Source organism: Hyperolius riggenbachi, chromosome 3 (assembly GCF_040937935.1).
Source record: "Hyperolius riggenbachi isolate aHypRig1 chromosome 3, aHypRig1.pri, whole genome shotgun sequence".
Taxonomy (NCBI): domain Eukaryota; kingdom Metazoa; phylum Chordata; class Amphibia; order Anura; family Hyperoliidae; genus Hyperolius; species Hyperolius riggenbachi.
Window position 1 is genome coordinate 427,389,531 of NC_090648.1, and position 25,659 is coordinate 427,415,189.

The 25,659-nt window shown below is 45.7% G+C and overlaps 1 protein-coding gene across 3 annotated transcripts in view; it reads right to left on the reverse strand.

The window, feature by feature from the left end:
* LMNTD1 (lamin tail domain containing 1) overlaps nt 1–25,659 on the reverse strand; it is a 249,695-nt gene that overhangs the window by 130,650 nt on the left and 93,386 nt on the right. For all 3 annotated transcript variants that reach the window (XM_068277587.1, XM_068277585.1, XM_068277586.1), the window contains exon 7: nt 14,831–14,956. In XM_068277587.1, the coding sequence (XP_068133688.1) occupies nt 14,831–14,956 (126 nt within the window). The remainder of the gene's footprint in view (nt 1–14,830; nt 14,957–25,659) is intronic.

Sequence of the window (25,659 nt, forward strand, 5' to 3'; positions counted from 1 at the left end):
GGTGTCTGCGAAAACGGAGCCGCCAGCAGGACCCAGAGAAGAGCCAGGAGGACCCCAGGGGACCTCGTGGCCTACGATCGGCTGGAGGAAGCCCAAGGTAAGTGAATTTTTTTATTTAAAGTACTGCTCAGGGTCCCTTTAAAGATCTGAAGGAACTAAAAAAAAAAAAAAAGAAAAAAAGAAATCCACTTACCTAGGGCTTCCTCCAGCCCCTGGCAGCCGACCTGTGCCCTCGTCGCAGCTCCATTGGCTCCCGCTCCCCTCCAGTGCAGGCGACATCGGCATCTTCCTGCTCTCCACCGTCCGGCTCACTGAGTTGCACTGATGTCAGCGCAGATGCAGTGGACATCTTGCGCCGGAGAGGACCTTGGGCCACCAGCAGGGAGTGAGCTGCGGTGAGGGCACAGGACGGCTGGCAGGGGCTGGAGGAAGGCCCAGGTAAATGGATTTTTTTATTTTTTTTGTCCTTTAAGTTAGGCTATTGTGTATAGCTGTTGCTTTGCAGGTCTTAGAAATTACATAGCTGGTTGTCTCACTGTCTTGGGACGTTGGCAGTTTACTGTTTATTGCTTGTAGTGATTGTATGTGAACCCTCCTGATCTGTATGCATAACCAAATCTCAGCTGGCTAGATTGTGGCCCCGGGTGTTTGGAGATCTATGTCCAATCATAGAGGGGAGTGATACAGCCAGACTGGGGGGGGGGGGGGGGGGCTGTGTGACAGTGGTACAAACTGTGATTTAAAAAAATTGGTCCAGCATTGTAACAGTTCACTGGTCTGCACAGAGCCCAGACCTGAATCCCATGTAACACCTTTGGAATAATTTGGAACACTGACTGCTAGCCAGGTCCCATTTCCGTCCATTGGTGCCTGAATTCTATAAAAGCTCTTGTCTGAATGGAAACAGATCCTGCAGCCGTGTTCTGAAGTCTGATAGAACGCCCAGAACAGTGGATGCTGTTAAAAAGGCAGCAACGGGGGAAAAAACTCCACATTAAAGTGTATTAATTGAAAATAAAATCTTTAGCAATCACATATGTGTGTGGTGTTCCTGAGTCCGCATCTGGATATAGGTTCAAATATTTCTTTGAATGAAGTGTTATTTTATCCAGAAAAACACAGGAAATGTACCTAACATATGGCCTATAACTCCTTAGATTTGGCAACTATACAACATGCTATAAATTTCGCTTACAGAAATTTCCACAAAGTTTTTATAAGCACCTACATTCTATTTTGGCTTAAAAGGCCACTTAGCAGAACGAAAGCTGTTTTCACACAGCCGATATGCTCGGCCAAGAGCCGCTCAAGGTCGCCCTGGTTTATAAACCTCTCGCTTATTAGAGTATTGACCTAAATGAATTCATTTTCAGCATTTCATTAAAGAAAGAAAAAAAGTTGCTGGCAAACTTTCATTCTTGTTGGAGTTCTAAAAATACAGGCTGTCCTAGATTTGGAGATAAAGCTTTGTCATCGCTCGATAGCTGCCAAATATAACAGGCTGCTTATGCCGGTAGGGGCTCAGATTGGAGCGCAAGGGAAGTTTCTTTGGAAAACTCATACACTCAAATAATAGATTTGTTCAGAGGCGCTGGCATAAGCATTGCAGCAGTAATTACCGTAATGGTTTTTTTTTTCTGTTTAAAGAAAAACTAACCATTTTTTTTCCATTTGGACTGTGGGTGGGTTAGAAGCATTATTCTCAAAGTGTGAGTTGTAACTCAGTGGTTAAGGTAATTTAATTCCACTCAGTGTTAATACCAAGGCCTTCTACTGCAGCAGATTTGTATGGGAAGATGTGAGTATTGCATAAGATTGCTTAAGAATGCAAGGTTGGGACTGGAGAGGAACACCGCAGAAAAATCAGAGCTGAAGAGGTTACAGTAAAAGAGCTGGGAATGAAAACAAAGAAAAAACAAGGAAATAAGGGTGGTACAGTTGGAAATGGAGTGGTCCATAGCCACAGAACAAGGAAAGAAGGGTGATGGGACCGGAAATGGAATGGGCCATGGTCACAGAGCAAGTAAAGAAGGGTGGTGGATCTGGAAATGGAATGGTCCTTAGCCACAGAAAAAAAAAAAATGGGCCATGGCCACAGAACAGGGAAAGAAGGTTGGTATAGCTGGACCTGGTATGGTCCATAGCCACAGAACATGGAAATAAAGGCGGTGAAACTGGAAATGGAATGGGCCATGGCCACAGGACAAGGAAAGAATGGTGGTGGAGCTGTACACAAAATGGTCTATAGCTACAGAACAAGGAAGGGAGGGTGGTAGGGTTGGAAATGGAATGGGCCATGGCCACAGGACAAGGAAAGAATTGTGAGGAAGCTGGAAATAGAATATTACATAGCTACAGAGCAAAGAAAGGGAAGTGGTGGAGCTGGAAATGGAATAGTCAATAGCCACAGAACAAGGAAAGAAGGGCAGTGGAACTGGAAATGGAATGGTCCATGGCCACAAATCAAGAACAAGAGGTAATTAAGGGGAGAAGTTGGAATTGAAGAGAGCCATTAGCGGAGAATAGGAAAAGTAGAGAATGAAGTAGAAGAGGTGGAAATGGAGAGGACCACTGGCACAGAATAAGTACATATGTCAACTCTATGAAAAAGCTGGAAATGGAGAAAGACATGAGCACACAAAAGAACTGAGTTGGTATACTTACCAGCAGGGGCGTTCCTAGGGTCCTTGGAGATCGGTGGCACCTGGGGACACTAGGTGGGGGCTATGTGCGGTGCGCGCATGCGGCCAAAATGGGCGTGGTCATGCAGTGAGTGGGCGTGGCCATGGGTGGGGCCAATCGTACATCATTAGATTAGGACAGTGGTGGAGAACTTTTTGGAGGCCCAAACTGCAACCCACAGGTCACTTATCTATCGCAAAGTGGCAACAGCAATTTAAACTAAATACTATACAAACGTTTTAACACATACATGAACATTATAGAAAATCCAAGTTGAAAAATGAAAAGATAAACAATTTCATCCATCCTACTCCTGAAAAAATATATACATTTTTTTAGAACCTCCCAGTTTTATTTTCTGTTTTAAAAAGCTAAAAAGTAGGTTTAATGCTATTGTCTCATATGATGATGATTCAGCTCTTCCAATAGTCTCGCAGTTAGCAATCATGTGACCCCCAACAAGACAAATTCAGCAATCATGAGGCCCCTATCAAGACAAATTCAGAAATCATGAGGCCCCCAACAAGACAAATTCAGCAATCATGAGGCCTCCAACATGACAAATTCAGCAATCATGAGGCCCCTATCAAGACAAATTCAGCAATCATGAGGCCCCCAACAAATCATGAGGCACCCAACAAGACAAATTCAGCAATCATGAGGCCCCCAACAAGACAAATTTCACATAAATAGGCAGAATGACCCCTTAATATGGTAGACACCTCTCACCTGGCTTCTGAATTCTCCTCTACTGGCTGCTGTACCTGGCAATACTGTTTTTGGCTGGATTGGGGATGATGTGTGAGCTGAAAGGCCTGGCAGTGATGCTGTGGCCTGGCTGGCGGTGATGCTGTGGCCGATGTTGTGGCTGGGTTGGCTGGCAGTGATGCTGGGCTGTGCTTGGCTGGTTGAAGTAAATGCTTGCCTGACTGGTGGTGATGCTGTGGCCTTTTTGATAGTGATTCTGGGCTGGTTGGCTGGTGGTGATGCTGGGTTGGCTGGTGGTGATGCTGGGCTGGCTGGCCTGGATAGTTTAGGTAGCGACAGGTGCCCCCTAGTTAAGGTAGCACCAGGAGTGCCCCAGTTTAGGTAGTGACAGGAGCCCCCCAGTTCAGTTAGTGACAGGAGCCCCCCAGTGTAGGCAGTGACAGGAGCCCCCAGTTTAGGTAGTGACAGGCACCCCCCAGTTAGGTAGTGACAGGCACCCCCCAGTTAGGTAGTGAGTGACAGGGACCCCCAGTTGGGTAGTGAGTGACAGCAGGGACCCCCAGTTGGGTAGTGAGTGACAGCAGGGACCCCAGTTAGTGAGTGACAGCAGGGACCCCCAGTTAGATAGTGAGTGACAGCAGGGACCCCCAGTTAAATAGTGAGTGACAGCAGGGACCCCCATTTAGATAGTGACAGCAGGGACCCCCAGTTAAATAGTGAGTGACAGCAGGGACCCCCAGTTTAATAGTGAGTGACAGCAGGGACCCCGTTTAGATAGTGAGTGACAGCAGGGATCCCCGTTTAAATAGTGAGTGACAGCAGGGACCCCCGTTAGGTAGTGAGTGACAGCAGGGACCCCCGTTAGGTAGTGAGTGACAGCAGGGACCCCAGTTAAATAGTGAGTGACAGCAGGGACCCCCGTTAGGTAGTGAGTGACAGCAGGGACCCCCGTTAGGTAGTGAGTGACAGCAGGGACCCCCAGTTAAATAGTGAGTGACAGCAGGGACCCCTGTTAGGTAGTGAGTGACAGCAGGGACCCCCGTTAGGTAGTGAGTGACAGCAGGGACCCTCGTTAGGTAGTGAGTGAGTGACAGGGACCCCCGTTAGGTAGCTAGTGACAGGCGCGCTCCCCACCCCACCTACCTTGCCGCGTCAGACCTCAGGCTCAGCGGGCGACCCGACCAGATAGAGCTGGCGCCGGGCAGAAATATGCGGAAGTGATGTCACTTCCGCATATCAGCGGTGTCCGCTAGGTCCGATCGCCCACTCTATCTGGTCGCCCGCCGCTGATCGCGGCCTGAATGGCAGCGGGGACAGCGGAGCGGAGCAGGGCAGAGCGGGGCAGCGGCGGCCGGGAGATCCGTGGCACCCCAGGACAGATTGGGGGCACGGGCCCCCCCAAAATAGGGCTAGCGACGCCCCTGCTTACCAGGGTCCAGAGTCACCCTCTGGACCCTGGATTCACCCTCTGACACCTCAGTATTCTTTATCCTGGTCTGTTCATCTTTTTCAGAGCTCCTGCTCCTACCCGTGAGCGGGTGCAGTGCATGACATCACCATTATCAGGCTGTGGGGGGCGTAGCCACAGTAAAGGAACAAAATACAGGGTTATTTAAACACTGTCTATACAGCTCTTGGTGTTTGCTTGTTACAGCTGCGTATTGTTGTCACATTGTTTTTTTGCACAAGTACCTTGGCTTGCTTATCAGTTCTGATCCTAGCCAGCCTAGTCATTTTCTATCATCAATAGTTGTTCTTAATTTCAACATTTGAAAATAAGAAAAACTATCAATTTCATTGATGGGAATAAACAGTGGCGTAGCTAAGTAGCTAAGGAGTTGTTGGCCCCGATGCAAGTTTTACAGTGGGGTTCCCTAAGCACTGTATACATAACAATTGATATGGCCCGAACCTCAGATTTTCGGTTTGCGAACTTCTGCAAAAAGTTCGGTTCGCAGGAACCGCAATAGACTTCAATGGGGAGGCGAACTTTGAAAACTAGAAACATTTATGCTGGCCACAAAAGTGATGGAAAAGATGTTTCAAGGTGTCTAACACCTGAGTTTTTTCAGTGACTACAAGAGAGAAAAAAAAAATTCAAAAAGACCTTATAGTTTTTGAGAAAATTGATTTTAAAGATCTCCTTCTGACCGTGGGAAAATTAAACACCCGCCGACCTTAGCGGTTAATAGCAAAGCCCCTTTAAAAGCTAGAAACACCAAAATCGCTGGGAAAGTTTAGAATAGTGGGAACAAGAGGAAACATTTTTTTTCAAAAAGACCTTATACTTTTTGAGAAAATCGATTTTAAAGTTTCAAAGAAAAAAGACTTGATTCATTAAAAAAAACCCGATTCATTAAAAACCCGATTCATTAAAAACAACCGGATGATTCATGAACCGTTAGTATAGCTTAGAATGCGTCCTGAGCAGGACTTATAGCTGCCAGCTCCCGCTGTCTCTCCCCACCTGCTTTCACCTGTCACCCTCACCTGGGCTGGCAGCCGGTGCACCCCAGGTGGGGAGAGACAGCGGGAGACGGCAGCTATGCGTCCCAAAGGATGCATTCTCTGCTATGTGGGTGGCGTCGGAGATCTTCAATCAACTTAATTGAAGATCGCAAGATAAGAGGATGCTGTATTCGTTGGATCGTTTACCGAGGATATTGGCGTGGAATTTTTTTTTAAAGGTACAGGTAAGTATTTATGGTTAATTTAGAATAATAAAATCCGTTTCTCGTGGTTGTGTTTTTATTTCATTTAACCATTTCTCCTGGGAGGGGGGTGGGCATCTGGGGCCCCCTTCTTAAAGGAGACTCCCAGATGCCACCATGAACCCCCCCCCCCCCCCCCCCCCCCGAGGGAGTCGTCGCCCCCACCTCCTCCTGGGGCGCCGGAGGTGGGGCAGAGCCCCTTGTAAATGGATTGGACAAGGGCTCGGGGGGGGGGGGGGGGGGAAAGGCTTGGTATAGCTCATGGTACGAAGCCTAGGTCAGCCGGGGCTCTGCATTCTAGCTATCCCAGCCTGCATGGGGGACAAGGGGTTACAGAGGCTCGGGAGGGGGGACCCCACGCCATTTTTTTTTCAGATTTCCCACACTCTGGATTATGGGGGAATTTAGCACTTTTGCACCCCCGTAACTCTGGTTTGCAGAGATGTAGGGAACCCAACATTGGAGTGCAAGTACAACAATATGCCTTCTACCTGCATGAGACATGTCGTGAGATTCAGACTTTGCTAACGGCCATGGCTGCGATTTATGTTCGTCTGAATCGCCACCATTAACATTGCCAAAATGAGCAGGTTTTTGTGACCCTAGGCCAGGGGTCTGCAACCTTTAAGAATCAAAGAGCCACTTGGACCCGTTTCCGAAAAGAGAATAAAAACTGGGAGCCGCAAAGCCATTATAAAACAGATATGACCCTAATATGCACAAATCGTTAGCAGATATGTCCCCAATACGCACAAATCGTTAGCAGATATGTCCCCAATACGCACAAATTGTTAGCAGATATGTCCACAATACGCACAAATCGTTAGCAGATATGTCCCCAATATGCACAAATCGTTAGCAGATATGTCCCCAATACGCACAAATTGTTAGCAGATATGTCCCCAATATGCACAAATCGTTAACAGATATGACCCCAATATGCAGATATGACCCCAATATGCACAAATCGTTAGCAGATATGACCCCAATATGCAGATATGACCCCAATATGCACAAATCATTAGCAGATATGACCCCAAAATGCAGATATGACCCCAATATGCACAAATCGTTAGCAGATATGACCACAATATGCAGATATGACCCCAATATGCACAAATCGTTAGCAGATATGTCCCCAATACGCACAAATCGTTAGCAGATATGTCCCCAATATGCACAAATCGTTAGCAGATATGACCCCAATATGCAGATATGACCCCACTATGCACAAATCGTTAGCAGATATGTCCCCAATACGCACAAATCGTTAGCAGATATGTCCCCAATATGCACAAATCGTTAGCAGATATGACCCCAATATGCACAAATCGTTAGCAGATATGACCCCAATATGCAGATATGACCCCAATATGCACAAATCGTTAGCAGATATGACCCCAATATGCACAAATCGTTAGCAGATATGACCCCAATATGCATAAATCGTTAGCAAATATGACCCCAATATGCACAAATCGTTAGCAGATATGACCCCAATATGCAGATATGACCCCAATATGCACAAATCTTTAGCAGATATGTCCCCAATATGCAGATATGACCCCAGTATGCACAAATCGTTAGCAGATATGTCCCCAATACGCACAAATCGTTAGCAGATATGTCCCCAATATGCACAAATCGTTAGCAGATATGACCCCAATATGCACAAATCGTTAGCAGATATGTCCCCAATATGCACAAATCGTTAGCAGATATGTCCCCAATATGCACAAATCGTTAGCAGATATGACCCCAATATGCCCAAATCGTTAGCAGATATGACCCCAATTTGCAGATATGACCCCAATATGCACAAATCGTTAGCAGATATGACCCCAATATGCAGATATGACCCCAATATGCACAAATCGTTAGCAGATATGACCCCAATATGCAGATATGACCCCAATATGCACAAATCGTTAGCAGATATGGACCCCAATATGCAGATATGACCCCAATGTGCACAAATCCTTCAGCAGATCTGAAAAGAAAAACCCATTTACTCACCTAGTCAGAAGTACTCCTGTCACGATCTCCTCCTGTCCCGACCTCCGGTCCCGACCTCCTTGTGGCGCGCAACTCCCTCGGCTCCTCTTCCTTCCTTCCCGACGTCATGTCCTGCCTGCACTACACTGCAGGGCTACGGGAAAATGGCCGCCCGAAGCCCTGCACTGGTCCGGCGGCCTCTCTGATAGGCTGCCGGCCAGCTGGCAGCACACGTCACATGCGCACATGAAACAAGCGCGCCGCAGCCACTGACACTCACTACCGGTGTAGTGTCAGAATGGGCAGCCCTGCAGCACCGGAGCCGCGACTGAGCCGCGGTCTAGGAGCCGCGGCAAAGGTGGAAAAGAGCCGCTTGCGGCTCCGGAGCCGCGGGTTGCCGACCCCTGCCCTAGGCTATGACCTCTTTGGCCTAGGGGCCCGAAACTCATCAGTCATGATACCCCTAAGAGTCCCTACAATGCTAGAAAATGTGCCACTGCTGAGCCGCCGTCCTTTGAAAAGATTTGGGATTTTTGAAAGTTAAATAGGGAGCCCAATAAAAGCCAATGGCAGAATTCAGCACTCTTGCACCCCTATAACTCTGGTTGGTTATCACCCGCTGACTTTAGCAGTTGATAGCAAAGGCCTCTTACATCCTAGCAACACCAAATTTGCAGGATATGTTAAAAAGATAGCAGGAAACAATATTTAAAGGACTTCTGAGGCCACAAATAGGAAAAAAGTTAAATACCTTTTCATAATCCAGATCCATGGAGGACGCCATCTGCGCTCCCCCGTTAATTCCGCCATGGCTCCCGCAGTAATACCGGCCCCGGTCGGGTCCCGACCCCTCCGAACGGGTCGGGTTCTTATTCCCCCCTCAATATGGCCGCCACAGATTGCTGCGGCTGTGCAGTCCACATAGACGCGATTGCGGCTGCGCAGCTCTAGGACCTCCTCCCGATGCGTCCGATGTATGCACGCATATTGATGACGCGGCGGGAGTAGGCCCTAGAGCTGCGCAGCCGCAATCGTTTCTATGCGGACTGCGCAGCCGCTGCAATCTGTGGTGGCCATATTGAGGGGGGAATGAGAATCCGACCCGTTCGGAGGGTCGGGACTTGACCGGGGCCGGTATTACTGCGGGAGCCATGGCAGAATGAATGGGAGGGCGCGGATGGTGTCCTCCATGGATCTGGATTATGAAAAGGTATTTAACTTTTTTCACATTTGTGGCCTCGGAAGTCCTTTAAAAAACTTTTTTTTTAAAATTATTATTTTTATGTGCTGAGTGTGGGAAATCTGAAAAAAAATGGTGTGGGGTCCCCCCTCCCGACCCTCTGTAACCCCTTGTCCACTATGCAGGCTGGGATAGCCAGAATGCGGAGCCCCGGCCGAATGGGGCTTCGCACCCTGAGCTATACCAGCCCGCATGGTCCATGGTATGGGGGAGCTCCGGGGGGGGGGGGGCAAGCCTTCCCCTCGACCCCCCCCCCCCGGAGTCCTTGTCCAATCCATGGACAAGGGGCTCTTCCCCACCTCCAGTGCCCCAGGAGGAGGTGGGGGCGATGACTCCCTGGGGGAGGTTCATGGTGGCATCTGGGAATCCCGTTTAAGAAGGGGACCCCAGATGCCCACCCCCCTCCCAGGAGAAATGAGTATAGGGGTACAAAGTACCCCTTACCCATTTCCACAAAGGGTTAAATGAAATAAAAACACAACCACGAGAAAAGTATTTTATTATTCTAAATTAACCATAAATACTTACCTGTACCTTTAAAAAAAAAATTCCACGCCAATATCCTCGTAAACAATCCAACTAATACAGTATCCTCTTATCTTGCGATCTTCAATTAAGTTGATTGAAGATCTCCGACGCCCCCACATAGCAGAGAATGCGTCCTTTGGGACGCATAGCTGCCGGCTCCTGCTGTCTCTCCCCACCTGTCACCCTCACCTAGGCTGGCACCTGGTGCTCAGGATGCATTCTAAGCTATACTAATGGTTCATGAATCATCCGGTTCTTTTTAATGAATCAGTTCTTTTTTTTAATGTATCGACTCTTTTTTCTTTAAAATCGATTTTCTCAAAAAGCATAAGGTCTTTTTGAAAAAAAATTTTTCCTCTTGTAGTCACTGCCCTCCTCTACATACCCTGCAAATTTGGTGTTTTTACTATGTAAGGGGACTTTGCTATTAACCGCTAAAGTCGGCGGGCATTAAAGTCTATAGGCGAACCAAACTTTTTTTGAAAAAAAGTTCTTGGTTCATTGCTAACGCGAACCACCGAAGTTTGCCGGCAAACCGTTCGGGCCATCTCTAACCAAAACCTGCCAATGGCAACTACAGTGTCAGAGATGCAAGAAGGGAATGGGGAACAGTTTGTTAATGATTTACACTATTCAAAGTATCTATAAAAGTGATTATTATGAGCACAGGACCAATAGAGAGCTAATACTGTACTGTAGTTGAGGGAGAACCCCTAGGGGCCCCTCTGGCCCAAGGGCCCCAATGCGGTCGCAACCTATGCAATCCCTATTGCTACGCCCCTGGGAATAAAGTTCAGAGTCAGTTAAACACATTTTTCAGTAGACAAATACTGTAGTTTTCCTACCATAAGATGATCCGGACCATACAATGCACCTAGGTTTAGAGGACAAAAATCAAGGCAAAAAAATATTCTTAACCTGGTGCGTCCATGGATCAGGGGCCTCTTGTGGATCTTCTCCCTCCCCCCCCAATTGTTATGTCCCCTTGTACCACTTGTGTCTACCTTGTACCTTTTGTGTCTCCCTTGGGACATCTTCTGCCTCGCTTGTGTCCTTCTTTGTGTTCCTGTTTGCTCATATGTGCCCCCATGGGTTATCATCCCTGACCCTCTCTGTCGCCTGTCCTCTTTCGTCCCGTGTCCAGTCTGTCCTCTGTCCATATTCCCGCCTGTCCCCTGTGTCCAATCCCATCTGTCCTCTGTGCCTTATCTCTCCTGACCCCTGTGCCTAATCCCATCTGTCCCTTGTCCCCTGTGCCCTCTGTCCCTGTTCCATATGTCTTCTGGGCAGTCTGTCCCCTGTGCTGTCTGTCTTCTGTCCCCTGTCCACTCTGTCCCCTGTGCTGTCTGTCATGTGTCCTCAGATCGCTCTGTCCACTGATCACTCTGTCCCCTATCAGTTCTGTCTATTCTGCCTCCTGTGCTGTCATCTATCCCCTGATCGCTCTGTCCCATTGGCTCTGTCCCATGATTGCTCTGTCCCCTTCGGCTCTGTCCCCTGTGCTATCTGTCCTCTCTGTCCCCGTCCGCTTTGACTCTGTTCAGCATTGTACAGCATTGGTGGGGAGTGGGCAGGCTAAGGCTTAGCGTATAACAGTGCCACAATGCGTAGATGAGCAGCGGTAATCATCCTAGTAAAGCCTCTGGTGGGTACATGCACACAGGCAGTTATGTGGTAAGCCACAGCCTGCCCACTCCCCACCAATGCCGTACGATGCCAGACAGGGGTAGATCGGAATGGGACAGAGAGGATAGACAGGGACATATGAGGTAAGCCTCAGCCTGTCCTCTCTCCACCAATGCCGTACCATGCCTGACAGGGATAGAGCGGACAGATCGCACAGGGGACAGATGACAGATTGCACAGGCTACGGAGCCAACAGGGGACAGATGACAGATAACACAGGGGACAGAGTGATCAGGGGACAGACGGGATTAGGCACAAAGGAGGACAGACGGGCAGAAGAATGTTGTATTCGGACCATAAGACGCAGGCACTTTTTCCTCCCACTTTTGGGGGAGAAAAAGTGCGTCTTATGGTCTGAAAAATATGGCACAAATATTAATACAGATCTGTACATCAATTCTGAAAGAGGGACACATAAGGAAGAAAGAGGAACAGAGGGACCGGGTTACCAAAGAGGGACAGTTGGGAGCTATGTTTGAATGGAGCTTTAGAATGGGTTATATTTTCCACCTCCTGCTCTATCCCTCAGGCACAGTTATGTTATCTTTATGTATTATCATTGGAGCTACTAAGTAAGCAATTTATTTTTCTAAAAATGACTAACTCATTCAGACACCATGAATTGGAGACAGAAAATCATGGGTTTCAGTAGGGACTTTATATTATGACTATGGTAGGATTAGACTGTGAGTCCTCTGAGGGACAGTTCATGTCATGGCTGTATACACTCTGCAAAGTTCTGTGGAAAGGTCAGCAATATATAAATATGTAATCATAATAATGAGTTGGAATCAGCCAGAGAGACACTTTAAAACTTTTGAAGGACAAACATTTTTTTTCTGAAAGGTATAAGTTGCAAATGTTATTCCTTCTCAACGGTTAATCCAACAAATTCTCCTTTAGCACTCAGAGCGTTACCAATCGTGACATTTCTCTGACCTCAATTATAAAACAGTCTTTTGGACAATTCCCTCTTCTACACAGATCAAAGGAGCGGCGGTATCCTTAGAGAGCAGTATGCTGACGTAATGTTCAGTGCTGAGCGCCAGCGAAGAGAACGTCTCCTACACTGAATCTGCTCTCCAGCCATTAAAGGACTTCCTTTCAAATTAGCGGGACGTGGCTAATGCGTCCTACGTACAGCTCTGCGTCTGCTCAGCTCAGTTCTGATTCATTTCCCATCCCTCCCGAAGGCCCATGTAGCATAATCGTTTCTGGGCCATGTGATTTCAATTTCATTTTGTGACTTCAAACAAAGTCTTGGATTAGAGAAAGAAACTATTTTAAAAAAAATAATAAAAAAGGTTGTGTTTTCTTGTGTTCTTTTATATTTTTGGTGGAGGCTCAAGGGTTAAAGCAGACCTGAACGCAAAACTTCCTCTCATAACAACCTTTAAAGGAGAAACATATCTTTGCTACAGCTGATACCAATCCTGCAATAAATCTGCAGTGGGTCTACTTCCTGCTTTCATGGAAGCAGACATTGGGTTATTATCCTGTGTTTACAGATTAGCTGCTCCACCAAGGACTGCTGAGATTCCTGAGCTGACACAGCTGAGAAATCAAATTACACTTGTGATTAGTCACAGGTGAGGAGGAATTCGGGTAAACTCTCCAACAATATACAGGGTGCATTTCTCTATGTTTTCCTTCTGTCCTGTGCAAGAGTTCAGGTCCACTTTAAAAGCAGATCAATAGTCAAGGGGAAAAAACTATCCATAAAAATCCATTGCTATACTTTTATCATATAACTGTGATAAAGTTATCTGTTAATACCATCAGACAGGGATTTATATTTTATACTGATCTGTGGAGCAGCACAAAATAAAGTAATTGGGAGGGACGATAGCTGTCTTTGAAACTCGCCTGAAACAATCTTTAGAAATCATTTCTGGTGACATTTTAACAACTAGTTCTGTACAGACACAATGTGGAAATGAACAGAGGCACCAAAAGGATAAAAGTAGCTAAAAAAAATAAAAAAGCGGGGAGGCAAGGGTGGACTTACACCCTCCAAGCATACACAAAAACAGGGTGATGTTATATCAACAAGCAAATTTATTTATATATACACTCCAAAGGGTCATGGCAACGCGTTTCACAGGTGTGGTCCCGCTTCATCAGGAAATAGGGGATGGTGCATACAGCAACAGTTGTGTATGTCTCAGCCTAGTGCCTCTATAGGTCCGTACACACGCCGGACTTTAGGCAACGACGGGTCCGTCGTTGCCTCCCGCTGGGTGGGCGTGCCAGCGACAGTCCGGCATGTGTACGCTCTGTCGTCAGACTGATACGGCTGTTTCTGAGCGATCCGCCCGGCGGATCGCTCAGAAACAGCCGTATCAGTCTGACGACAGAGCGTACACACGCCGGACTGCCGCTGGCACGCCCACCCAGCGGGAGGCAACGACGGACCCGTCGTTGCCTAAAGTCCGGCGTGTGTACGGACCTTATGTCTCAGCCTTAGCACAATCTGAAAGATCAAAGCTTCTCCCACTGCCAGTAAGAGTCCATTATTCGCCATTGAACACTTAAAGGGATCCAAGCAGCTCTTGGCTTCAAATAGTTGCAAGGGCTGACATTGTTCAGAAGCTCAACCCCTGCTGTTTTAAAAGTGCTGTTATCCAGGCTAGGTGTGACATTCTTCAACTGTAACTGATGTTTTCTGTTTGAAGTACAATGGGGGTTTGTTTGTGGTCAATTAAGTCTAAAGAGGCAATTTCTTATCTGTTTTCACCATCTCCTGTTCAGGGACCGCAGGTCCTTTGCGGTCGGACAAAGTGGCTAATTTAACTCTTAGATGTAAAAAAATGAGGTAAAATTAAAGTTTTTTTTAATAATAAACCACGTTTTTAGAATGCATTTTTTATTTGGTATAGAGCTGCCCTGGGTGTTAAAAATGATGCTCGGTTCACTTTAAATATGGTCCTATACATAGGGGGAGGCCTACAGAGGGATATATAACCTTTGACTCTGCCATTCATATTACATTTAAGCCACTAATTGGCCAGGCTTCTTACAACCTGGTATGGATTAAAATAAATATAGTATGCAATGTATTAGAAGACTTAGTTACAACCCTTACCTGAGCCATATCAGAACATAAGTGATGCTGAAAAATTCCAGAAATTCCACACAAAATGAGAAATTATGTTAATTCATACAGGACAGCCTGGAAAATGAAGTACTTGTGCATAATCATCTGGCTGAATTACTTCAGTTCCACACTATTTTCTATCTCGGAGGACCTATTGTCCGTGTCCAGGTATAGCATTCTTACCTTCTTTTCTAAAGTTGTGATCTCGGTTGTTAATTCTTCCCCCCTCCGGTGTAAGGTCTGGTTCTCCTCCTGAGCCTGTCCCAGCAGGATCTGATCATTGTTCAGCCGCATCTGTAACTCCAGGAGCTGCAGAAGGAAACAGAGGAAAGTCAGCAGAGCTGGAAGAGGAACAGGACAGGCCTTGGACAGGAACGCCATCAGAATCCATACATGTGTCGCCAAACAGACAATAGCATGTTCATGGCGAACCCAATTTGTCTCTTTTGAGGAAATGAAGAGCAGGGTAACTACATTTATGGTACATGAACAGATATGGCAGCCACTTTAGATGATAGAGTTGTCAAATTCCATCTGGGATCCCTGGAGTGCGTTTGTAGGTGCCTTGTGGGGTGTTGTTGTTGTTGTTTCAGAGAGCAGTCCCTGATGGTGCGTGGACCTTTTTGGTCCACTTCCCTTTCTTTTTATTTATCTTCATTTTTTTCTTTCCTTTATCCTTTTCTCTTAGCCGCTGTGTATTCATACACAGCAGCCTTTCTTCTTTCTACCCTTTGAGTAGAACAGCGCTATGAGTCCCCAGGGAGAAAAGCGCTATATAAATATTATTGTTATTGTTACCCTGTTGTTAGGTCTAAGGACATACTTAGGTTGTCTCCAGTTGAGACCTCATGAGATTTTATTATTTGTTTCAGAGAGCAGTCCCTGATGGTGCGTGGACCTTTTTGGTCCACTTCCCTTTCTTTTTATTTATCTTCATTTTTTTCTTTCCTTTATCCTTTTCTCTTAGCCGCTGTGTATTCATACACAGCAGCCTTTCTTCTTTCTACCCTTTGAGTAGAACAGCGCTATGAGTCCCCAGGGAGAAAAGCGCTATATAAATATTATTGTTATTGTTACCCTGTTGTTAGGTCTAAGGACATACTTAGGTTGTCTCCAGTTGAGACCTCATGAGATTTTATTATTTGTGAGACAAACAAGTATAATGGGGTCTCGTTTGTCGATTTGCATATATTTTAAGTAACATGTGTCTCATCTCCGTGAAATGCAATGTTGCACATCTTATGAAAGTCTTATGAAATGTTATGAAAGTCTTTAAAACCTTTCAAACATTTTGAAACAGAATTCATACATGTGTTAGAATCCCCATACAATGTACACTTCAGACCGCTTCTTGGTCCCCTATTCAATTCACAATACCTAGCTTGGGCCCAACCCCTGGTTTACTTCTTGTATCCCCTGCTGGTAAGGTTTGTGCTACAGATTTGACCAACCCAGAGCATTCAGGCGATTAATTATGACCTGATGTCAGCAAACCATTCAGGAACAAAGTAAAACTTGCAGTTGCTCAACCCAAACTGAACAGTGGATCATTCCTCTACCAGCAATAAATGATTCACATCATCAGTGGCAAAACTGGGCTTGTGCTGAGTATCCCTCCCTGCACACAAAATAACTATGTCACTATGCCTGACTGTTCTGGAGCTTGAGACAGGGAGACTAGTTGGCCACAGGCTAAATTCCTGTGCTGATAGGTGTAACCAGGGCCGGTTCATCCATAAGGCAAACCTAGGCAGTTGCCTAGGGCCTGAAGGGAGTCTAGGGGCCTGGTGATTGCTAGCCCTCAATTAATCTTACTAAAAAAAGTCAGGTGACCATCAGTGTTGGGCAAAAACTTCTATCTTGCCAGGGGGCCCCATTTCATCGTAATCCTTTTCTGGGTGTAACAGGTCACCCACCGTGCCGAGCACCTGTTCTAGCATCTGCAAGTGCACCCAACACCTGAAACCAAGTCCAGGGTACCCAGGTTACATTTTTGTGGGAGAACAACCACATATGATAAATAAAAGTATTTCCTAGTTATACTAGTTCTTGATATTAATCTTTGAATGGTGTTTTCTCTTTGCCTTTAATTTTTTAGACCGTGGTTTATTTACACCCTCTGCTGTCCAGCAATGATAAGCAATTATAAACTTCTGTTGTTTTCAAAGGTAACCTAATCAATTGTCCTTCCAGCTGTGGCTCTGCTTATCCGGTCTTCTTCAGCTAGGTAAGTCGCCAGCTGGCTAGTGTCCAAAATTGGCAGCTAATCTTGTGAAAACAAACATGTTTTAAAGTTACATGAAACTCCATATTCACTAAATAAAAATAAAATAAATCATGAAATAAGAAACTATTTATTTAGCTTACCTATTTTGTTGTTTTTAGTGATTACTGTCGGATTTAAGAGAAATTTGATATGAAAAAAGAAAAAAAAATATTTACGCTGGTTTCCAGTCTTACTGTTTCTCTGTGATACCAAAAATGACATCACTTCTGCCCCTCCCCCCCCCACCCCCTTTTTTTTTTAAAACCAGCTCAGTGTTAATGTATTGTATATTTTACAGGTCACCTAGATCAGCGATTCTCAACATTTTATTGGTATGTACCCCCTAGCAGCATAGTAAACATTATCACAAGTACCCCTTGACAAATATATATATTTAATCGATTAATCGTAGTACATGATAATTGGTTCTAAACAATTTCCAAGCATGTACTATTGCTTTTAATTAGCTAAAATACTAATTTTGTGTTATTTAAATAAGATTTATCATTTTCTAGTACTCTAAATATGTTATTCTTGGTTAAATATATCAAGCCCGAGTACCCCCTGGAACCATCAGAAGTACCCCCTGGGGTACGCGTATCACACGTTGAGAACCTAGGACCTAGATAACAAGCTTATATCACTGTGTAAACTCTTTAAGGTCTCCTTTGCACCTAGAATCACAAAACGGTAGCAAAATCACTAGTGTTTTGCAGCGAGATTTTCCAGTGAGTTTTCACTGTTTTGGTTGAAGAGGCTGAAGAGAAAATCGGCACTTTATGTGGACCTGGCAGGTCAGGAGATACAGGTGCAGTAGAGCAATTGTGCCTCCAGCAGATATTGACATCAAATGGAGGAAAAAAGGAAAAAAGTTTCTCCGGGCACCAATTGCAGAAAAAAAGTCACCTTTAATAAATGCCCCCGACACCTTCTAACAATCATGCACAAAATCTAGCCTTACAGCTGTTTCACGGGATAACCCGCTTCTTCAGAGGCAGCAGATAGACATTACAAAGTACAAAACACGATGTATATATACATAAACAGTAAACAGGTCTTACCCCACGCTGTCCGACGTCCATCACTGCCGAGCGCGCGCCAGAGTATAGCACCGCCCCGAGCCGGCCCCGAGTTTTCACTGTACAGAAAAGCGATTTTGGAGCTATTGCATTTTGCTATTCTATAACATTAAAACATAGTCACTCCAAAATTGCTAAAAATGCTGCATGCAGCACTTTTGTGATTTCAGCACAACACGAGTGATCACTAGCGATTGAAAAAGCTACTGAAATCGCTAGTAAAACGCTTCAGTAGGCATGAAGCCTTAAAGGACATCCGAGGTGAAAATAAACTGATGAGAAAAACATATGTTTTTGCTGTTTCATTGTCTTTGCTCAATGATGCCTTCATTGAAGTATGCAAGAGCTCAAATCTCTTTTCTGCTTTCAGAAACCATTTACTGTCAGAAAAGTGTTTTATGGCTGCAATTACTTATCAGTGAGTGTTATGCTATAGTCTGACCCAGTCCGACCCGGACAGAAACTGTCACTTGCATACCTGATGTTTAAAGAGGAACTCCAGTGAAAATAATGTAATAAAAAACTGCTTCATTTTTACCACAATTATGTATAAATGATTTAGTCAGTGTTTGCCCAATGTAAAACCTTTCTTCTCCCTGATTTACATTCTGACATTTATCACATAGTGATATTTTTACTGCTGGCAGGTGATGTAGCTGCTGCTTGCTTTTTCGGCAGTTGTAAACAGCTGTAAGCAGCTATTACCCACAATGCAACAAGGTTCACAGACCGGAAACTGCCAGGACCATGGTCCCCAGAGTTTCTTGTGGGAGGGGTTTCACCACAAGATCAGCCATATAGAGCCCCCTGATGATCCGTTTGTGAAAAGGAATAGATTTCTCATGTAAAAGGGGGTATCAGCTACTGATTGGGATGAAGTTTAATTATTGGTCACGGTTTCTCTTTAAATCTTTCAGGCAGAGAAAGAAAAAAAAAGGAACACAGCATAGTTTGTGCACTTGCCACTGTACATACACATGTCTATCTCATCATGTCACATGTCACCTCAGTTGTCCTTTAACCACTTCAGCCTTCAGTCGTTTTTCACCTCATGCATCCGAGCAATTTTCACCTCCCATTCATTTGACAATAACTTTATCATTACTTATCACAATTAATTGATCTATATCTTGTTTTTTCTGACACTAATTAGTCTGTCTTTGGGTGGTACATTTTGATAAGAATTATTAAATGCATTGTAAAGGGAATATTAAGAAACAAATGGAAAAAAAATCATTATTTCTCAGTTTTCGGCCATTATAGCTTTAAAATAATACATGCTACCATAATTAAAACCCAAGTATTTTATTTGCCCATTTGTCCTGGTTATTACGCAATTTAAATTATGTCCATATCACAATGTATGGCGCCAATATTTTATTTGGAAATAAAGGTGCATTTTTACAGTTTTGCGTCCATCACTAATTACAAGCTTATAATTTAAAAAAAAAAATAATAGTAATATTCCCTCTTCACATGCATATTAAAAAAGTTCAGACCCTCAGGTAACTATTTATGTTTTTGTTTTGTTTTTTATTGTCATTTTTTTTTAATAAAAACATGTATTTGGGTATTTTTTGGGAGTGTGGGGGGTAAACAGTTAATTTTAAATGTAATAAATTGTATTTGTTTAAAAAAAAAATGTATGTAGATGTAGTTTTACTATTTGGCCACAAGATGGCCACAGTCAAAACATTTTTTTTTAGTCCTGTAAGCGAGCTCTCTTGCTTACAGGAAGTGAAGAGAAGACGGGAAACTTTTTTTTTCTTTAGAAAGATTGTGGCTTCTGAAAGAAGCCGTCTGTCTTTCTAACGGGGACTTAGATCAATGAGTGGGAACTGTGTTCCCATTCATTGATGTCCGGGCTAATGAGCAGTGGCGCGGGGCAAGACCAGTAGCAGCCTTTTGTACGTAACAGCAACGTCCAAAAGACGAAAGTAGTTAAGGAAGGGGTTCAATTACCTTCTGGTCACAGTGTTTTTATCTTATCTTAAATGGGAAGTTTCTGTTATTTGCATTTAAAGGTAAGTTTGTTACTTTTGGTAAAAAAGAACAACAAAATTTCCCACAATCCTGTTGGCCCTGCATAGTTCAGCAAAAGCACACAGATCAGGTACAAAAAAAATTAGGGGACACAGAGGCAGGGGCGTAACAATAGACCCTGCAAAGGATGCAGCTACAGGGGGGCCAGAAGCAGCAGGGGCCCCATGGGGAGAAGTTTCTTTTCCCTGCCCTGAGAGACTTACAACTAAGGGCATGGAGAGAAAAAGCTTTCTGCTCTTTGCACAATTGTTTTAATTACTGCATCTGCTCAGGCATTGATAATGAATCATACAAAGTTTTGTAGATAGTCCCTATTCATTGTGCAGCAGGCTCTTGTGTACAGGGCTTTGATTGATAAAGCTATTGCTCACTAACCATTCTGACAATGATCAGAAGCAGCATGAGTAAAGGTACCCATATGCCTATTTATTTTCCCATTTGATTACTAGCTGATTTTATCGAACCTGCTGAGAATTGATTCTCCTAAATTATCTGATTGATTGTAAAAGGCAGAAGAGCTAGGTTGATCAGGTGTGGAGCAGGAGCTGAGGTAGAGCAAGGGCCTATAGTGTTGTACTGCATCACACAGTGCAATGCTGTGGTTCGATCAATTAAAGTGTACCTGAGATGAAAGACATCCTAAGGTACCATACTTACCTGAGACTTCCTTAAGCCCCCTTGAGGCCACTCAGTCCCTCGTCGTCTTCGCGGGAGGCTCCTGTACCCCGCAATATGGTTCTCCCGTCGTGTTTCCATGGCTTCAAGCGTTGTAGGCTTGCACAGTACTACTGCGCTGGCGCAGAACGCTCCCAGCATTGGGAGCGCGACTGGTGAGCGCGTGCGGTGGAGCCATGCAGGCGCGTTTTGGCCAGGCTACCGGGCCGTACTGCAGGGGACAGGAGCATCCCAGGGAAACAGCGAGGGACTGAGCAGCCTCTGCGGGGTTTAAACTGTACCAGAGCGGTCACTATACTAAGATTCGATACTTACCCAGGGCTTCCTCCAGCGCCCCATGACCACGTGTGAGTCCCTCACCTTCCTCCTGCGGTCTTCCATTCAGCCGCAATCAGCCCTGGTAACTTGCTCAGTCGTGGTCTTTGGTGCATGCAGGGAGGTCCCTCATGCGCAGAAGACCACGACTGGCGCTACTGAGCGTATCGCGGAGGACGGCAAGGGACTCACACGTGCTTATTGGGCTGGAGGAAGCCCCGTTAAAGTATTGAATCTGAGTTTATTGACAGCTCTGGTTTACTTTAAAGGGAACCTAAACTGGGAAGGATATGGATTGTTCCTTTTAAAATAATACCAGTTGCCTGACTCCCCTGCTGATCCTGTGTCTCTAATATTTTTAGCTACAGCCCCTCAACAAGCATGCTGATCAGGTGCTCTGACTAAAGTCAAACTGGATTAGCTGCATGCTTGTTTCAGGTGTGTGATTCAGCAGGACTGCCAGGCAACTGGTATTGTTTAGGACCCGTTCACACTGCACGCGTTTCCAGCCGCGTTTTGGAAACGCGTGCAGGTGGCCAAAACGCACGACATCAGACATTGCATAGAGTGCAATGTCTGATGTTCACACAGCATGCGTTCCGGACCTGTGCGGTCCGGGAACGCATGCTGCACGCAGATTTTACAAAAACGCGCGGCTGTCCCATTCACTTTTCAGTGATGGGATCAGCCACGCAACGCATACGAACGCGGACATTCGTGCGTTCGTACGCGTTGCGGTCCGCATGCGTTGCGGTCCGCATTTTGTAGTCTGAACGGGCCCTTAAAAGGAAACATCCAAATCCCTCTCAGTTAAGGTTCCCTTTAAAGAGAACCCGAGGTGGGATTTTATTATGCTAGTGGGGCACAGAGGCTGGTTGTGCACACTATCACCAGCCTCTGTTGCCCCATGGTGTGCCTCAAAGACCCCCCTGCGCGCCGCTATACCCCTGCAGTGCTGGCGACAATGTTTACCTAAGCGCTGTCTGTCAGCGCCGCTCCCCCGCCTCCTCCTTATCGGCGCTACCCGCCTGTGTCCCTTCCCTCCCACTGATTGGAGGGAAGTGACGCGGCGGGTAGCGCCGATACGGAGGAGGCGGGGGAGCGGCGCTGACAGACAGTGCTTAGATAAACATTGTGCTGGCGACACGCTGCGTGTCGCCAGCACTGCGGGGGGTATAGCGGCGCGCAGGGGGGTCTTTGAGGCACACCATGGGGCAACAGAGGCTGGTGTTAGTGTGCACAACCAGCCTCTGTGCCCCACTAGCATAATATAATCCCACCTCGGGTTCTCTTTAAAGTGTAACAGAGCTGTAAAAAAAAGATTTGATACTCACCCGCAGCTTCCTCCTGCAGCATAAACCCTTCTTGAGTCCCAAGCCATCCTCCTGCGATCAGCCCCGGTAATAGGCTCAGTCAGGTCCAGTCTGTGTCTTCTGCGCATGCACGGTACTGGACTGGCGTGACTGAGCCAGTTACCGGGGCAGACCGCGGCTGAACAGCAGTCCGTAGGAGAAGGGTGTGGCACTCCAATGGGTTTATGCTGCGGGTGAGTATCAAATCTTCTTTTTTACAGCTGTGGTTTACTTTAAGGAAGCCCCAGGTAAGTAAAGAATCTGAGATGTCTTTCATCTCGGGTTCACTTTAAATAGATTCTTTGCTGAAGTCTATTAGAAATCTATGTGCAGTGTGTGGTAGGAATCGATTCTTACCTCCCTGACCCGATTCGGAACAGAGAAGAATCATTCATTTTGACACATCGGTTGGCAGTCTATAAGTATATGGCCAGCTTATGGTTCAGCGTAGAAAGCTTTGCTTTATTTATAAATAGGTCCCTTTGTGGGGGTTGTAACTCTTACCCACAGTCCACATAAAATAATTCATTATTGCTTTCTGTCTATCATGCAAACATTCTCCTGCTTGAAGGTACCAATAGCAATAAAAACCTAACTGAGATCTTAGCCCAACTGTACCCAGTCCAAAACTGATGTCATTCCTGCAGTTTGGTTGTGATATGTAACTGGAACTACTGCTTAAACCTGAGGTTATCATCTACATCCCACAAGTTACCTCTTTGTTGACTTTAATGATAACCCAAGACAAGTGCGAGTTCCTTTCACTGATGGGTTTAGCCTGGTTTGGGAAGATTACAATGAGGTTATCAGAGTCTGCTAATGTGATAGTGAGCCTCACAAGATATGAAGCAACTTTGTCTATCAGGGTCAAATAAACAGTAACTCAACCTTCATTGTTTCCAAACAGTTTGTGCCAGTGTTTCTCACAACCCTTTGATTCATGTACTAATTTGAGCCAAAGCTGAGGACCACTTTGGTGTAAAATAAAAACTACAAATACTAAAAAACATTTTATGGAAAGTTGCTTGTATTGTTTAATAAAAAGCATTGTTTGTTTTTGATCCCAGGTGTGGTTGGTTTAGCCAGATTGGTTATTAGTAGTGCCTGGTAAAATTGGCATGGGATTACAGCTAGTCTATAGACAAAAACACTGCACCTGGTTATAGGCATCGGGTTTTGACTATTGTATAATAAGGCTTGATAGGTATCGGTACTTGGAGAGTAAAAATGGTATAAGGCTTTGGCTATTCTGTGGACGAAACATTGAACATCAGACATTGAACCTTCTTGATTAGCTAATCCTATATATTATTTTTTTTTTTATTATTATTTTTTATTTATATAGCGCCAACATATTCCGCAGCGCTTTACAAAGCACAATAAGACCACAAGGGGAACATAGATACAACTAACAAATGTACAGCAGAGTTCCAAGCAGCACAAATATTGTTACAAAAATGGTAAACATTAGGAGGATGACCCTGCCCTTGTGAGCTTACAATTTAATGGGTAGTGGGGGTAGTGGGTAAGGGGGTGAAAGATGGATGAGGCAGTGACCCTTTGCCTCTGATTACATTGTGTCAAATAAGTAAATAAGGGCTATAGAATGTTATAAGCTTGTCTGAAAAGGTGTGTTTTAAGAGTGCGTTTGAAGATGTCCAGGTTTGGAGCATGACGTACAGGCTGTGGAAGAGATAATAAACTCTGTGTCGTTGCGTGGCGTGCATGTGCGGCACTCAGACGGACTTTAGATAGCAGAGGTATACACTCAAAGGTGGATGGGTGTGTGCGTTTGTGTGCGAGCGTCGCGGCCTTGCAGGGGGGGGGAGTGGCTGTTTTCTTTTAATGGACGGGCCTTTTAACTAGTTTAAAATTAATGTGAAATGCCTGGTTAGAAGCCCAGACACTGGACACTTACTGCAACATGGCCTGTCTGTGCTATAAGATGCAAGCTTCCTAGACAAATGTACTTACAGAGCCTGAAAACTGACTTAAAGTGCCCATACACTTATCAATTTTCTCATTGATATCCAGCTCATTTTATCTCTGGAATCTGCAAGAAATCGATGCCTGGTCAATTTTTGGCCGAAATGAAACAATTCGGTCAATGCCAGATGGAACATGTTGCTTGATTGGCAGCAGGCTGGAAGCATGGCGGTAATGGCATTTGATGACGGGATGACTGACGCGCAGTGTTGGCAGCGGATCTTGCACTCACCTGTTCACCAACGTGCATCTTGTGTCTTCTCTTCATAGCCATGGGGCTCTCCTCCTTGTCTCTTCTCTACCAGGGTGCTTGTGTCTCGTGACAAATGCTAGAGGCCAAACACTAGAGGACTCTAATAGTCATGTGAAGTACGTGCCTCTAGTGTTTGTCACGGGACACAGGTGCCCTGGGAGAGAAGACCCAGGGAGGAGCACCAGCAATAGAAAAAAGACATGCTGGCGGGCAGGTAAGTGTAAGCTCCACTACTGGGGCACATTACATGACGAGACCTAGGGGGGGGGGGGGGGGGGGTGTTAGGCTTTTCTTAGCTCCACAGATTTTCAATAGGTTTCATGCTGAAATCTATTAAAATGTTGTGTACAGTGTGTGGAATATACACTTGCCGACCAGGGGTGATTTGCCTGATCTGTGCTGCGTGGGCTCTCCAGCCCGCAGCACAGATCAGAATTATGGCAGGGCGATCAGACTTCCCCCCCTTTTTTCCCCACTAGGGGGATGTCCTGCCAGGGGGGTCTGATCGTCGCCGGCCATCTGCGTTTTGCGGGGGGGGGGGATGGGCTCCTTAAAGCCCCCCTCCGCAGCCATTTCCGCCCTCTGCCTCCTTACCTCCCTCCCTCCCTCTCTCCGTAATGCGCAGGATGGAGTTCCGTCCTGCGCATTGAAGGATAGGCTTCCGCCTATCAGATGCTGGCGATCCCCTGCCAATCAGAGGCCGGGGATCGCCGATCTGCCCTACGGCGCTGTTGCGCAGCAGCGCCGTATGATGTAAACAGCGGGGATTTCTTCCCAGCGTGTTTACATTTTGCCGGCGAGCCGCGATCGGTGGCTCTCCGGCTGTTCACGGAGACACCCTCCGTGAACTGACATGGAAAGGCTGCTCGATCGAGCGGCCATTTCCATGGTAACCCGCAGACGACCAGTTTACGCCAATCGGCGTTAGCTGGTCGTCAAGAGGTTAGGCTAGGTTCACAGTGGTCAGTTTCATAACGCACGCGTTATGAGTGTGTACTGCACACTGGAAAATGGACATAGGACTCAATTCATGAAGTGTTTTG